General features: G+C 39.2%; 1 protein-coding gene across 1 annotated transcript in view; it reads left to right on the top strand.

Annotated features, from left to right (window-relative positions):
* Positions 1-17,509, top strand: part of erbb4b (erb-b2 receptor tyrosine kinase 4b) — a 410,234-nt gene that overhangs the window by 377,444 nt on the left and 15,281 nt on the right. Inside the window, exons 21-25 of the mRNA XM_042495287.1 lie at positions 7,458-7,613; positions 9,521-9,596; positions 12,842-12,988; positions 16,167-16,264; positions 16,633-16,803. Of these exons, the coding sequence (XP_042351221.1) occupies positions 7,458-7,613; positions 9,521-9,596; positions 12,842-12,988; positions 16,167-16,264; positions 16,633-16,803 (648 nt within the window). The remainder of the gene's footprint in view (positions 1-7,457; positions 7,614-9,520; positions 9,597-12,841; positions 12,989-16,166; positions 16,265-16,632; positions 16,804-17,509) is intronic.

Raw genomic sequence — 17,509 nt, 5'->3', positions numbered from 1 at the left:
CTTAAAGTCCAGCCAGAGTTCACATCTAAACCAGGAGAAAATATTGGCATCATACATTTCTGCGAACCATGACTACATTACATTAATGCATTTCATATGAATCATATCAATGTTTCGTCACTGACATAGAACATGAGCTGACTTTGTCATCTGGAGGTAAAAGAAATATTGGATGCATGATACCGTGGCCTGCCAAGTTGCAGACCACTGTTAGAGACCAACAAACAACAAAACCTGTTGTGATTTAGTGAGTCATTGCTGTGTTCCCAATGGCTTTCTAGGTACACAAAACAATTGTTCTGTACTGATACATTACTGCTTCTCTGTCTGGGATAGTGGCATAACAAGCGGTTGGCTTTCAGATGGTGGTTGGTTTTCAGATATTGCTGGTGTTCCAGTGGCGATAGTAGCACAAAAAGTGGTTGTTTTTTACTGAGATTTTGCCGCTTCTCCTGGTGATATGGTGGCATTGCAAGCGTTGGTTTTTACCAAGACATCACTGCTTTTTTGGCTAGGCTAGAGGCAAGAAAGGGGGTTATTTTTTTACTGAGAATTGCTGCTTTTCTAATCCGGAATGCATCCCTGTGTTTTCTCTTTTTTTTTGTCCGTTTCTTTAAGCCAAAACATGATCTTTTCCTTACCATAACCACAGCATTGTTGAAACCTAAAGTTTCAACATATCCACCACATAATAATGCACGTATGCTAACATTTGGTTTGATAAGTTTACATAATAAAAGTTTAAAGTTTAAGTAATAAATAGTAATAAATTAATCACAATATATGATAATTGGACTGCATTGCTTTTCTGTTCTTAGGGACAACTCAAAACTCTTTCATGACATAAGCACCATTCAATCCATGCGCACACACTTTCAAACACTGGTGGCTGAGGTATACAAGGCATACAAGGTGCCACCTGCTCTGTTACAAACATTAAATCACATTGTGCTCACACACTCAGGGTTCACCATCTTGCCCCAGGACGCTTGGACATGTAAACTGCAGGGGCCAATGATCAAACCACTAACATTACAACTGGTAGACGACCACTGTAGCTCCGGAGACACAGCCGCCATATACTTGTTGCCAGGCTGTGAGCTCCAAGAATGACTTCCTCTTGTTTCAATCTGGGCACAAATCCACAGTGAGGGACGTCATACTGACCCTAACACAGGAGGCGGATCACCTAACACGCACTCTTACTAAAGAAAGAGAACACACAAGAGGTTTATAGAGCCTCTGTAGGATGTTCAATCCCATTAGAAGTGTTTCCTCATGAATACCATTGAATAAGGATGAATCACTTGATTATAGATTCCTGTGAGTGTGCCACCAGTGCATGTTGACAGCTTCCTCTGTGTGCAGCTGTGCGTGTGTGTGTGTATGTATCTATCTTGCCAAAATAAACAACAGTGGAAAGTGCCAGTCGCTGAAAAATGGGCACCACCTCTCCTCGCTCTTTTCCTATTGATTTAATCTCCAGCCCTTTGCCACTAACCCCCCCCGAAAAATCTGTCTTCACAAAGCACATCAAAATCTGACGACTATCCCATCCACTCAAGTTTCATTCGCATGAGTCTTTGAAATAAGCATAAATAACCATGACGGGAGGTCAGATTTTTTTTCCCAGAGAGCAGTAATTCTCCTGACTGCTGATAGGGCGGTTAAGCATCCTGCATGCAGACTTGTAGCACTATGTTCACCTTTCTTTTTCTATAAATGGGATTTCCTTCACCACTATTTACACTGAAGAGTATCTCTGCTCATGTTCTATACATTTAAAGGACTACTTTTCAACCAGCTTTATATCATAACAATGTGGGGGTATATGTAAATGAACTGTGGTAAACTTCCCTCCATCTAAGCAGTGCCAAGATCAACCATCCCCCGAAGCTAAACATCTCTAGAGGACTCAAAACATGACAGCTGTTGCTCGAACTACAGGCTATACTTTCACGTTTTTGTGTTGCCAACCACCTCACTGCCACCACTGACACAAAGAGTATAGAAGTGGGTCAAGAGACAGACCCCCCCCCCCCCCCCCCCCACCCCCTTTAAAACTCAGATCGAAATGTTTTCAGAAACCTATTTTAGTGCTCTGTTTAGCTGTAGTAGAGAGAGTTTGAGAATAAAAAGGCTGTTAACTGCACGTTGAAAATGGAGGCTGATAAAACTAAGCAGCGCTGATCAAATAAAAACCAAGATTCTGTTACTGACTATTTCTAACCTCAGTTATGATGACTTGGCATTACATCACCTACAAGCAGAAGCGTTTATTGGGCCAGTGCTGTGCAGTGCATTCTGGTAGTTGTAGGCTTTCCACCTCTTGAGCAGAGGTGAATGCCAAAACCCTTTTTATCTGGTCATGTAGCACTAATTTCAAAAGAATTTGCATCTTTCCTCTGCTTTAACAGCTTCTTTTTATGAAAATACCTTCTCTTCAGCAGTGAAATACTCCAGTGAATCAAGCAGCTATTAATATTGTCTACACCCACTGCAATGACAATCAAAATAACGGATAGCGAAGATGACAGTTGTTGAAGATTACATAGAAACTCAAAAATACAAACATGGTGTGAACTTTTGTCCTTTATAGCATGCAAAAAAAATGAAGATTCATTTTTATGCCACTGTAAACATGTAGAAAAGCTTTGTACTTTTATAACAAACTGGTAACAATGTATTTTACTTGAATTTCTATGTGACTTCGAGCTTTGACATTTCCTCTCCTATCACTGAGATTTTTTTCCACGGTGTGCTCCCCTATGTAAAACCTTCATGTGCGGGGCTTAGGGCATGAGGCCTGATCCCTATTGATTGGAAAGCAGCCCGTGTCTGGAGGTGTGATCATAACAGAGTGTGCCCGAAGCCCATGGATTTTCACTGGTGGCAGGCTTACCTGAAATACAGCTTTGACAACTGGCATCTCCCTGGCTGTCGCATCCAGGTTTGGTGCAATTACAAACCTCTGGCAGTGACTTGTTCTCATCATGTCCACATGGGAGGGCAGTAAATGAGAGCAACCGAGTAGAAAAAGAAAAAAAAAGTTTGTTCCTCACGCAAGTCTGCAGCCACTTCCCACTCTGCACACTTCCATCACCTCCCCCTCTCAATCTCATTGTGCTGGCAAATTAAAATTCACGGGTTGCCAAGCCATCCATTCTCCCTCCTCTGCTTAATTGTCTTGAAAATTGAGGAGATTACTGGGCGCGATTTATGTACAAATAAGAGTTTGTCAGAAACCTGGCAGTGTATACCATGACATACACACAAAAATAGAATTTGCTGATTTGGGAGGTGGGGGCAGTGGCCATCATGGGATGCCTCAGATGACCAACCTTTATCCTTCTCAATTCTGCCCTTTCAGTATATCACACTGAGCAGTGCATGCTCAAAAGAGTTGGACAAAAACACTCTAGAGACAGGAAAACTTAGCAAAGAGAAGAATGAACACTTGAACACTCTTTTGATGCTGATCAGCAATCTCTTTGTCTGCATGACTGTCACTTTTCTAGACATTTTTTCTGCCTTGACTTTAGATGTGAGGTCACACTGCTGCACAAGACAACCCATTATTATTAGAGCCAGCAGCATTGGCTATTTTCAAGGGTTCTAGGTATTGTCTCCTCCAAAAAGTGTTTACACGTAAGCTGGTGAGTCCTATTTTCTAAATTTGGATCAGATCTCTTTGGATCAAACACCTAAGCAGAAAAAAATTGCATAAGCCATACTGTACATTTATTACAAAATGTTTTGGCAATCAGCACCCACTCATTCTTGTGTTGGAAGATACTGTATGTTATTTTATTAGTCACTTAAATGTGGCTGCCAGGAATTCATAAATCTGATATCAGAGTAACATATTCCTAAATTGGCAACAATGGTTAGCAGCTGAGCTAACATTTGGCTCACGAGAGTTTATTGAGCTTGGGGCCAGTGATGATATTCCTACAAGCAAACATGAACAGCAGTTAATGATCATCAGACTGTGTTTTATCCATGAGAGCGCTGTGCACTTCACCATGATCTCATGAATCATAGTTGGCACTTTAGAGTTTAGAGCATCATGGAGTCTACCAACGTCATTGCACCAGTTTGGTTAATGTTGAGTTACTAAACAGGCATTCAGGAAACACAAAACAAATAAGCACAAAGTAATCCTTCAATTAAGCTTCTTGGCTGCTGCTCATCTTTGAATCTATCAATGTCATGATTGCTGTCAGTGGATCAAACAATGGCCTGTGACATACTATAACACGATCTCTGTCCACCCATCCATCCGATCAGACAGGCATTTAAAAAATGATGTCAGACTAATTAATGAAGTGAAATGGCAATTCAGTGGGATTATCAGGCTAGAGCTTATCAGGAACCATGAACATATCCTCACTAAACCTTTCACTGTTGGGAAGGTCAAGTCCAGTCCACAAGATTCACCACATAACAATCACACTGCAGGACATAGTGCTCCACTTGGATTTGTTGCTTGGATACAATTTTTTTTGTTTAGCTATTCACATTATCTTTTAAATGTAACCATTATCAGATTCCTGGTCAAGGGTCTGAACTGACCCACATGTGCAAAAGAACAATAACAAAGACCAAGAGCGTAGATGATGTTTCAGCAATGGAGGGGAAACATATGAAATGGAAAGTTTGGAGTACCCTGACAGAAAATTTTGAGCATCAAACTCTTAATTTCCCACATTTTGGTGAATATTTATGAATATTTTCTGCATCAATTTATGGTGTAAATGTCTTTAATTTTTGTTAAAATAAAAGTCCTCTGCTACTTTCATGTTTTGCGGGGAGGGACAAATGCCCATGTTCTGAATACTGGTTGGGATGCAAATTTGCAAACCCTAGAATTGTGAAGAAATAACCCACCCTACTCTCCCTCTGTTTGTCTAGTCCTCATTGCCTTTGTTTAGAGTGAGAAAGTCAGGGTAAGCCAGTCAGAGGCAGAGTAAGGTGGACCATTCTCTCTCTATCCTATGAAACACAAATTGGCAATGGGGACGTGTTCCCTGTTCGTGTGTGTGTGTTTATTTTAATGTTGTGTCATGTCTAAAGTAGTCAGTCTTCTCTCTAACCCTCACCATTAAATACACACACACACGCAGGTGTACCGTAATGTGAGTTGCATGTCTGCAGGCATGTGTGTAAATGCGCAGGTGTGTGCTGAAACCACATGTTCTCTCCTGGGAGGGCGCCAAATGAGGCAGTGTGATTATAGCCTTACCAGTGTAATCTCACCCCTTAGACTGTGGCCACTCAACCCCACCTATCCCCACAGCCCTCCTCCGCTCCCCTCCTACATCCACTCTTCCCTTCATTCCGGCCCATTCCAGCTAAATCCAATTTGTTATGGTTTCAAATGAGGCCTTGTTTTTCTGTGCTCTCGCCACTTCAAACAAAGTGGCTTCTGTTATTGCTCGTCCAATTTGAAATCGTTTTTTTTTTTTGTTGTTTTTTTTTTTCATCTTTCCCTCTCTTCGGATCTCATCTTTTTTTCCCTTCAGGTCCACTCTTGCTGTGATGCACAATAGGCAGTGTAGACTTTAGATGCAACTGAAAAGGTTTTTAATGCCTATACAGAGCTGTTCTTTTGTAGCTCGAGGACATTATCGGCATTTTGTGTCAGACTGAACTTTCAATCTGCTTTGACCTGTCTCTCAAATGCATTTCTCAGGGAAAAGTTATGCAGACTAAAATAAGCTTTCTTTAAAAATAATGTGGAAATGTTGCTATTTAACATACTAATGCTAAATGTTGATACTGAACTTATCAGCACAATGTTTACTGAAAACATATTTCATTTGTTTTCTGCGAAACTAAGCAGTATGGCAGTTTATTGCAATAAACTCTCCACCCATTTTTCATCATCACATATTTTTATTATAGGTCCAATACATGTTTGTTTTTTGATTTTTAGAATAAAGCTGGTACAGGTGTTAAATACTTTGAAAGTATCAAAACAATCAGTCCACAGAGAAATGCACACAGTCCATATCAGAAATTGTGCCTTTAAACAAGCCATCAGGACAAGTTGTGATGTCACAACTGTAATATATAAAGGTATAATCTGCTGCTATTGTACTATTACAGTCATTCCCCGGCTGTAATGTTGGTGCAAAGACTGAGAGCACAGATGTAGAGGACTTTGAAACACTGACCAATCAGAGCAGACTGGGCTTTTGTCTAAAGGGGGTCTTATAGAGACATGCACTAAAACAGAGGGGTTTCAGAAAGAGGGTGAATGCAGGTACATTCAGACAGTGTTTTTTGAACATTAAAGGAAAAAACATGTTCAAACAGAAATCTGAAATACAATTATGAACCTTAAAATGAGCGTAATATGGGACTTTGAACATTTAATCATGTGTTTGTGTTGCCTAAACCACAGATAGGTGTCCAGACATGAACCCAGGGGTCTGGTGTGACAGTCCTGCGCTTGTGAAAGCAGCATGGTACATAAATGTAGTGTTTCATAATGTCAAAGAAACCTCTCTGACCATAATTCAGGCAGCAATTACATTCTCACCACAAGGTAATTATGAAAACAGTCTGGTAATATACAAATGTAATTTCTCAGAGACAGGGTTGGCTTTGCTGGTGATGCTCATATTTAGAAGGCTGACAGATACTTTTGGTTTAACACTGCAAGTAGAATTATTTTTTTTTTAAATCAGTAAATATACTTCTTTTGTTTTTAATTTCCCAAGAAAAATAGTAACAACCCCTCTTATTGACAAATATATAATATGTGTGTGTGTGTTTCCAATGTTGCAATCCATGTTTGACACTTAAAGTGGTTTTAAGGGGTGGCTCTATACTCTCCTGAAAATTGGTGGCTAAGATTCCCTAGAGATGAATTTGGTAGTTCCATTACATGGAAACCTCATCTGAACATCTAATAATGTCAGAGAAAACGTCTTTGCCTTTGTCAGAGGCAGATAATCATTATTAATTAAAGTGTAGACAGGAAAAAAGAGCAGAGAGGCGGGCTCTTAATTGTTCAGTAAATGTACTGAATGAAATGTTTTACTCCAACATGCCTCTCTCCTATGGGTCCTGTTTTTAATTGAAAACCTGCCTCTGGGTTGATGCTTATGGATGCTGCTTTTATTGCATCGCCAAGCATTTGGCAATAAAGAGGGCTTTTCCACAGTCTAGCTGTTGATTGATGGCAATTATAACCATAAAAATAACAATGTGGCCGTAATGATGATGACACAAATAATTATAGAAATTCTAATGGGGTCTTGATGGTGGCAGTGATGATGATGATGAAGACAGATGGTGATGTTAAACAGGAGTCAGACTTTCATGTGTGTGTTTGTGCAGGTTACTGCATGCCAGTGCACTCTAATGCCTGCAGATTAGTGCATTGTGTATAAATTTACGTGACAGAAAATAATTGCTGTGTATGTGTGTTTCTGTGTGTGTTGCAGGGGATGATGTATCTGGAGGAGCGCAGGCTGGTGCACAGGGATTTGGCAGCCCGAAATGTCTTGGTCAAATCTCCCAACCACATCAAGATCACTGATTTTGGTCTGGCTCGTCTGCTGGATGTTAATGAAAAAGAATATAATGCCGATGGAGGAAAGGTAAATCCTGTCAACACTTTGTGACATGTCATTTATACTACACACTTTACACTACACTTTGTCTACAGTAAACATCTTTCAGCCTACACTATGGAATGATTATAAATGTTTTTAGTGGCAAACTGTAATATATTTATTAATGGAAAGGCTAAATTCAGAAAAAAAAAATCTAATTTTGGGAAATACGATTTTGCTTTCCTGCAGATAGTTGGATGAGAAGGTCAATACCACTCTCATTTTTGGATGGTAACATGGAAGCTGAAGCTAGCAGCCGTTAGTTATAGCTAACTATTTCGTGGCCGGGCACAGCTATTGCAGTTATTGCAAAGTCAATGGACAGGACGAAAGCAAGTAAACATGAGATACGTCAGAGCCTAGTTTATTTTCCTAAAACAGTTGATGGAAACGCATCAAATTTGTATTTCTTTTTTGCAACATTTGAAAAGTTTACTTAAAAAATACTTGACAATTTTATGTAATCATGGTTACTGCTTCAGGCCAAGAAATAGCCGAGCCCATAATCCATAACAATGTGGGTATCACATGTATATTAGTGAGCTTTACAGGGGCTGGCTGTTCATATTGCTATTTTTCAGTCAGTACCAAGTTAGCTGTAGCCCCTGCTTCCAGTATTTGTTCTAAGCTATGGTAATTTTGAATGAACAGATGTAAGAGTGGTACTTATCTTCTCCTCTAATTCTCAGCAAGCAGGAAGAGAAAGGTTGAGGTACACATTTAGAGTTTTAATTTCTATGAGGCAATTGAAATACTATTGGTAAAAAATAATAATAATAATAATATGAATTCCATTTCATTACTGCGTCTTTTTTATATTAATTGAATTAAGTAGTAGGGATATTTGTGTATCTTGTGGCAATATTAATATTTGTGGCAGTACTTCTAGTATTATTAAAACAATATTGCTAGTGATTGAATAGTGGCTTTTCTACTGTGTTGTACTAACATGAACTATATTGCCATTTGAGCCTGCAGTGAGTGACCTTGTTATCATTATCTTCTGTTTATTGTGTTTGGTTTTGGAGGTTCATTGAGATACAATATTATTGAATTACTATTTTCGACCATACCATTGACACGTAGTAAAAGAAAACAATGGATATTAACATTAATTAGGGTTTTATATCCTGAGGGAGGAACTTAGCCTATCACAAAGGACAGCTTTAGTGGAGTCCGAGAGATACTCTTCTGCTCTGTTGGACCGTTTTATTTACTTTTGGGTAATGGAGATCTCAAAACTCTGTGAACATAGTAAACAAATACGTCCTTGGAGCTCTCTGTATATGGGCTGCTGGCCTCTTTTAATCTTTGTTCAGCCTTTTTCTCTTTAGTATTTTGTTCTCAAACCATTTTTTCTCAGAAAAGCCTATTTCATCCTCCCTCACCCCCCTTTCTTGTGTCTCATGGTTTGCGTCAGCAGCGCTGAGCGTCCTGGTATTATCCTCTCCACTGAGAGAAAGACAGACACGCTCCAACCTTCGACATCCCCTTTCCCTCAACCTCCATCACTGTAATCAATAGAATTGGCCTTCAAATCTAATCACGGTGTTAAGCCGCATCCCAGACTGCCCTGCCGTTTGCCCCACCTTATTCCAATACAGCTGGAGTTTGTGTGCATGTGTGTGTTTGTCTTCTTTTTCATCAAACCTCGTTTTCCTTCATTCTGTCACCTCTCTTCCCTCTAATGTACACAGTCAGTTCTGCCAAAACAATTGATTGTGAGCCAAAACCTCACCAACAGATGATCCGAGTTTAATCTGAACTCAGAACAAATGTCGTCATTTCTACTTCACTTTTATTTCAGGAGATCTGAGAGAAAGAAATTAACTCTTTTTAATGGTGATTGTTGCATGTCTATACTACTGACATGCTATGCTTCAACCTGACAGATGCCCATCAAGTGGATGGCTCTGGAGTGTATCCATTACAGGAAGTTTACTCATCAGAGTGACGTTTGGAGTTATGGTAAGCTTTATATTTTCCTTTCAGGGAATTTGTGTGAAGTGGAAAAAACCCAAAGAGCTGCAATATTTTCATATGTCAGAGAGACCCAATTAATTTGATTTTCCTTTTAAAATAATGTTCTATGACATGTTTGAAACCTATGTACAAAGTGACTTATAATATTGTATTCAATCTCTTTGGAAGCAAGAGTTTGATGATGGCAAAAATTGTAAGTGCCTGACTTTTAAATTAATAACAGTATGTTTAGTGCTGAAGGTATGGAAAACAGAGAAATCCTGATCATCTGTGCTGCAATTAACACGAGGGGGTGGCCAATTATCTTGGGCCTCTGTTGTCAAATGAAACTCTCCCCAAAACTTTGTATTTCATTTGGAAAAGCTTGTTTTTGCAAGAATTGTGCCCACTTTGGTGAGCTCAGTAATCCTCGCAGCTCGTGCTGAGTGCGCCTATATACTTAGTATTATCACCTGCCTGCACTTTTGTAAGAAAGCAGATAAAAACCTGTCTGTTTTGTTTGAAGAAAATAAGAAGTTAGAGTAAGTGTCAAAATTTGGGCTAATTGTATTTCCAAAGCTTTGAAATGAGGAAAACTTCATAATACAGAAAGTATGAATATACTATGTTATTGCTATTTTCATTTTTGTGGTCTCCTTACTGTGTTCATAGCAATTGATAGTCTGCCTTGTGTGCCCTTTAAGTTGGGATGGATACCAGACACTTCATTGATATCCAAATACAGACTCCCCCATCTGAATAGATTTTTGTTGTTGGACATTATTTAGTCCATCAAAATGTCAGTATGTCATAGCACTCTCTAGTACATATTTTCCAGTATGATGTCATGATGGTGAGTTTGGTCATTTTTCAACAGTTAGGTAAAAGTCACTAAAAAATCTGCAGCAAAGTCTAACCTTACTTGTGGTTGAAGGCATGCCGGTAGGGTAAGGTGCAAACATCTAAGTGTATCTTTGTAAATCAATGATCACAAAAAAGAAAAGATCAGGTTTTATCTTGGGATTACTGCAAAAGTGGGTTAATAACCAGCTTTTTAGGTTGTATTCATGCTAGCTTATATCAAAAGGGCCTCTATTTTAGATATGTAAACACTATTTATCATGCATCTTACATTGCATTTCTCAGAGGTACATTCGAGTCCCCTTCAGTATTAATGTAGTTGCTTTATTTTTTTCTGCAACACTTACTTACCAATTTATTTTCAGTGTATCTAATGAGTTGTGTTTTAAATATTCTGTCATAAACATGATATAATATATGGCTTGTGTAAGAGCACTGTACACTCAAAAGGCAGGTTTTCAGCCTGTGACAGAAGATGGGCAGCAACTCTGCTGTCCTCGCTTCAGTGTGAGTTCATTCCACCACTGTGGGGTCACAACAGCGAAGAGCCTTCACTGAGATTAGTGACCACGGGGTCCACTGACTGACAGGGTTGCCAATCGTTCAGACAGAGAGGCGCAACGGTTGCAACAGAAACCACAAATACAAACACAAGTCAGAATAGTAAGATTGAGGGTAGAATGAGGGAAAATAAATATTTAAAAAAAAAGATATCACGAATGCTGTAGATAGTGTATGCAAGTTAATCTTGTGAAGGCGTACGTTGTGTACACAGTACACTCAAGACTGTTCTCTACACAGGCAGATCTAAAGCAGAGGCAGCGGGTAGTGAATGTTGATGGACAAGAGATCAGCGTTGATGTCTTTCTTTTTTGCACAGGGATAGTTCAGATTTTTTGAAGTGGGGTTATATGGGATGCTTATCTATAGACACTATATTACAAACAGTAGATGTCAGTCGGCACACCCTCAGTTTGGAAAAACAGACAGCAGTTGGACATGGAAGCCAAACAATCTACTGTGGTGTAAAGGTCAGCAACAGAATGTATTTTAACTGCCTAAAAGGTTTTCTAAAAAATAAATATCATTATCATTTACCAACTGGAAAATGAGGGCGTTATGCCACTGTCTTTACAGCCAGACTCCATCAATAAAAACGTTGATTTAATATTGCTGAACAGAGATGCTGCTGGTCTACCATTGCCATTGAAATGGGCTGTCTGACAAAAAGGTTAAGCAGTTAATATACTCTCACTGTCCACAGCAGCACAATGCTTAGATTTCATGTTGTAGTCCAGCATGCTTCTCCAAACTGGGGGCATGCTGCCAGATATCTTCTGTATGTAATACACCGACTATGGGTAAGTACTTCATACAACCCCACTTCCAAATATCTGAACTATTACTTGAACTGCTTGAACATGTGGCAGTCACACTAACTGTAAAATGCAAACTGAATGATCTGTTCCTTTAAATCCTTAAGTATTAAAATCAGTCTTTGCAGCCATCAGTATGTCAGCAAGATTTAAATCAAGAGACCGACCTTATGGGAATTTCATTGCTATATTTCAAATAACAATTTCTTGTTTAAGTCTACCAATGACTCTTAAAGTCATTAAAAAATGTAAAATAAATAAATAAAATAAAAAAGCCAGATGGGTCATATCAAAGAGAATAATGCATGTTTGATTAAAAGTATCAGTATGATAGTGCGTCCATGTCCCCTGTGGTCCTCTATGACCGGGGGCTATTATACTTCCATCTTATAGCGTGCATTTACTCTGCTTACCACTCATTAGCTCATTAACACTAACATGATTAAGGCTGAAGAGTTCTGAAAGTTTCGACTGACTGATGACTTTGTAAGACTGATTAGTTCCTCTCTTCCACTCATCTCCCGTCCTCTGTTGACGTGTGCTCTCTTATCTTGTCCTCTCTTCTTTACTCTTCTTTACTCTTTGTTTTGTTTTCTCTCTTTGTCTCTCCTCCTTCTTCATCCTATCCCCTCTGATCTCCTCTACTCTCTCACTTCTTTGCTTCTCCTCTTCTTTTTTACCTTCTCTTCCTGCTTACTTCTCTTCTTTTTTACTTGTTCTGGTCTGCTTTTTTCAACTGTTTCACTTCCTCCTCCTGTCATCTCTTTACTTGGCTCTACGCTTGCTATAAAACCCCCTCTTCTCAACTCTTTAATCTTCTCCTCTCTTTACCATTCTGTACTCACCCATTTCCTCTCATCTTGATTCTACTTATCTTTTTTATACTTGTCTTTTTCTCTACGAGCATACTTTTTCTTCTGCTCTACGTTACTAATCTCTCCTCTTTTGTTCTCTTTTATTTACATCATCTCATTTCTCTTTTGTCTGTCTCTCTTCCTCCTTGCCTCTTCTTAGGGGTAACCATCTGGGAGGTGATGACCTTTGGAGGGAAGCCATATGATGGCATTTCCACCAGAGATATCCCAGACCTGCTAGAGAAAGGAGAGCGTCTTCCTCAGCCGCCCATCTGCACCATTGACGTCTACATGGTCATGGTCAAATGTAAGTGGAGGGGTGGGCAAAACACCAAAAACTTCTTAAAATATATCATAATCAAGTGCAACATCACAACAAACCACAGACTCAGAAGGTAAGTCAGCTTTTTTTTCCTATTTCACTGTATAGGAAAAAAATATTATATACCAAAAAATTTATCCTAGAGCTTCTGAAGATGAGTATATGGAGTATATTGTGCATGATTTCTAGTTTTTGCTTCTATCTACTGTATTTCAAAGAAGCAGAAAAGCCAATGGATTTTAAGGGTGAGGAGAGGGCCAAATGGGTTTTAGTTGAAGCAAACAAAAATAATTACACTTTTATTGAGTGATTTTCAAAATGCCACAACAGCTGTTTTGTAAAGAGGGTCTAGGTCGTGTCAAAGATGAAGTTTTTAAGCTGAAATATTGCTATTCTAGAATTCAACCCAGCTGTTATTTTTCAGTTTGTCTATTCAACGGATGCTGTTATCATATAAATGCCACCAAAACACAACTCTGATGTCAATAGTAGTGACAAATCCTCAAAGGAGTTGTATGTGACATTCAGAATATTGTTATAGCAGCCAACAACTATTTGCTACGTAAAGATATAATGGTGTAATGGTGTCCTGCTCAGAGAATGAAGTCACACTACCTCTGTGTATTTTGTAGTCCTTCTCTGATCTTTGTTAAGTTAGCCCAGCTCAGTTGCCAGAAGAAAATGTTGGCATTATATGTTTCTGCAAACCACAAATATGTAACATTTGCATGTTTCATATGTATTATAATAATGTTTCTAAAGTGTCATAGTATATGAGCTGATTTTGTCATCGGGAAGTCTAGGGGATGGTGGATAGCATGTCATCCATGTGCAATGGCTGCCAAGCTGCATACCAAACAAACAAAACCAGTTGTGTTTTACCAAGTTATTGCTGTGTTTCTATTGGCTTTTAGACTAAAAACATGGGTGTTTTGTAGTGACCCATGGGTGGGGACAGTGCCACAAAAAGCTGTAGTTTTTTTACAGAAACATCACTGCTTTTCCTGCCAGGAATGTGCACCCTAACGGGGTATTTTTAGTCAAAACATGATCTTTTCCTAACCAGGACCAAGTGTTTTTTGTGCCTAAACCTAATCATATGTTAACCACAGCATCGTAGAAAGAAACAAAAAGTTCCATCAAATCTGCTACATAATTACATATAAATTTAACATATCCATAGTTTGCAGAAATGCCCAATGCCAACATTTTGTTTGGCTATTAGGTTGGGTTGCTGGTGCAGTTGTGCATGTGAGTCCCTGTGTGTGTATTGGATTGGAAAGGCCACCACTCTGCACTCACAGTGGTTACTTTTGATAACGCCAACATGTACCATGATGGCGGAAAGGCGTTGGTGCTGAAGCGCAGTACCCACCCTCCAATTCTTCCCCAGGTTAACACCGTTCACTCTGTCAGCACTGTTGCCTTTGTGAGCACTTTTAGCGTCTCACTGCTGGCTCAGCCACCTCCGTGTTAAGAACTGTGTGCAGTCAGCCTGAATCAGACTCTGATTCAAAGATATGCTCTGAATATTGTAATCAGCTCACTTAAAAACAACTGCTAAACTGAATTACGGTAGGGATTAATTTTTTCTGACTAAATTAATTGCCACCACAAACACGTTGACCTCACTGGTCGGTCACCACTGTCATGTCGTCAGGCACTGGGGTCGCAGGTGGCATAGTAACCTCTGGCCACTGCTGCCAGGACAAAGGCTTGGTGCCAGCGCCACCCAGGTCTCATTCTGTAGTCTCCAAACTGCAGCCTCTGGCCCTCACTGTCACCTTGGCTCTTACTGACACCTTGAACCTACGCCAACCTGGCAAGCACACGCACAAACACACACACACGCAAACACAGCAGGGACAGGTCGCTGTCACCTGCCTGTTATCTTCCTTTCTTTTTGCACCACTTTACATGCAGAAATCATATACCCAAATACACAGATGGAAATGCAGGTGAAATTGCACTTCTTAATATTCAGGAGCTTTACTGGCTCTAAACGTGGCACAGAGATAAAAGATGATCATTTTAACATATCTTTATCTTGTATCTGTATGTGTTTACTTGTGTGTAAAGCTACCTCTCTCTGTGTTTCGATCGCTATCTCTTATTTCCCTGGATACCTAGACAGGCTCTACTCTGGGCCAGATCACATGATTGCTTTGGCATCACACCCATGTGTTCACAGAGAAATTGGCACTCGAGAACATTACTCCATATGGCCATTTTAGTGATGAAACAGTATTTATCTTTAGATTGGAAAAAAGTGATTACAATAAAAAAGAACTTCATTAAAAATTCTGTAATTGTTCATTACAGAACATATAAGAAAGTTTTATATAATGGAAAACTGTTTGAATGGAGAATCTCTTGAGACCTTTAGAAGTGGGAAATTCTGAGTGTTTGGCTACAAAATGCGCTGACATGTTACTGTAGGTCAGGTTGTACTTTACTATTGTTATCCTAGGTGGTAAAATCATGTATTGCTATGACTATTCATTTTATCACTCATATGATATAGATCAGTTGTAAACATCGCTTGACTGAGTTTTGTCAATTTTGTCACATACTTGCAACCTTTGGAATGAGTGGGTGGTTTTAGGAGGAATACTAATCCAACTAACAAGGCGCTGTAGCCTTCTACATCTCACTCTTACTTATTTGACAGGTTGGATGACAGTCATCCACACTGCAGCCACATGTGCAAGAACTAAAAATAAAATATGTATGTAATTTAGGGCTCAGAGAATTCATATCAAAGTCAAATTATTAGCAATGTTTTTATGCAAATAGCACAGAAAGGCACATGGCATACATATTTGACGTGGTCTGCGTAGGCAGAACCCTTGACACCAAAGTGTGAAGAATACAGATATGCTCTGCTTGATCACCACTGACACATACACTACATGCTGCACCTTTCCTCCCACTTAGATGCAGTTAAGTTCACAGAGAGTCAGAAAATAAAGTGATCTTGATGTTACAGATGAGGCTTTTGCTTACTACAGAGAATAACATGCTGGGGGGAAACTTGCACCGTAATAGGGTCAAATTGAAAGTCAAGGGCTATTTGCAAGAACCCGCTGGTTTAAACATTAATATCCTTATTTGTATTGAGCACTTCACATCTCTCAGACACTGACACAAACACATTTTTCAGGCTGGATGATAGATGCAGACAGTCGGCCCAAGTTCAAGGAGCTGGCAGCAGAGTTCACTCGGATGGCACGTGATCCCCAAAGATACTTGGTCATCCAGGTGGGTAAATCTTTGTGACAAACCGACAAGATATATTATATGGTACTGGACACTGAATTGCATGACACTTCCTTTTCCTACATTTCTAAAAGTTTTAATATATATAAAATAATGAAAGAAATGTACCCTCAATGTGAAAACTATTTTGCATATATTTATGTCAACAAACAGTAATTTTTCTCTTTTTAAGTCTTATTTCCCACTGTTTGTCCATGTGTTAACTACTTGTTAATCTGATATTTCCAAAGTAATCTAAAAAATATAATTTTTAATTATAAAATAGGAATAGTTATGCAAGATGTTACGCCAGTAAATTAAACTAAATAACTGAACACGCATATGCTCCGCATCCACATGACTTTACTCAGGGTGACGACCGCATGAAGCTGCCCAGCCCCAACGACAGCAAGTTTTTCCAGAGCCTCCTGGACGAGGAGGAGTTGGAGGACCTGATGGATGCTGAGGAGTACCTTGTGCCCCACTCCCTCAATATTCCACCACTGGCATACACTCCCCGCACACACATGGACTCCAACAAGGTACTTTTTATTTTAAAAACCCCCAATTCTTCTAAGCCTATCTTCAAACAAAAGGCAGGTGTCCTTATGTACACTAAAACAAGTTTTATTTGCTGTCCTCCTGTTCATGCTGGCTGATCTGACAGTTCTTGACCTGTGTAGAAATGTATTCAAAAGTTTAAACAGGAGGAACATCTTTGACATATTTATCATACTGGAACTGGATATTTATGGTCTGGTGGTGGACGATTGTGTGTCAAATCACAGATACTGCTTTGGAATGTACTGTACTGGGTTGTTTGCTTCTGCTTCCTAAAGCTATCAAAGGTTTAGCCCTGTCCCTTCATTTAAGGACTTATCTGGCTTAGTTTTCCAGCACAAGTGATAGATTGAATTGTTTTAATGATTTGTGTTCCTGAACCTTAGAAGATCTTGTCAGGATATTTTCTAAATTTAAAGCTTTCACTGAAAAGATCCAACCATAAAAGGCTGCACTACTGTAAGTAATTCTTTAACCGCTTTTAACAAACTAATTACTAAAAACTTTTAACTAACCTAGTTTTTTAGGACCTTATTGCAGAAACTTACCCTCTGTAGTGTGATGTTAATGTTTCTAACACATAGGCTAAACGAAAGGTTAACCATCAAGAGTAAACCATGCTAAAACATTTTTGCACCCTCAAATCCGTTGTTTAATGTTGACACAATCCAAAGCGAGAGTGACACT

The sequence above is a fragment of the Plectropomus leopardus genome, chromosome 10, assembly GCF_008729295.1.
Source record: "Plectropomus leopardus isolate mb chromosome 10, YSFRI_Pleo_2.0, whole genome shotgun sequence".
NCBI classification, from domain to species: Eukaryota; Metazoa; Chordata; class Actinopteri; order Perciformes; family Serranidae; genus Plectropomus; species Plectropomus leopardus.
This window is presented reverse-complemented; position numbering and strand designations above follow the sequence as displayed.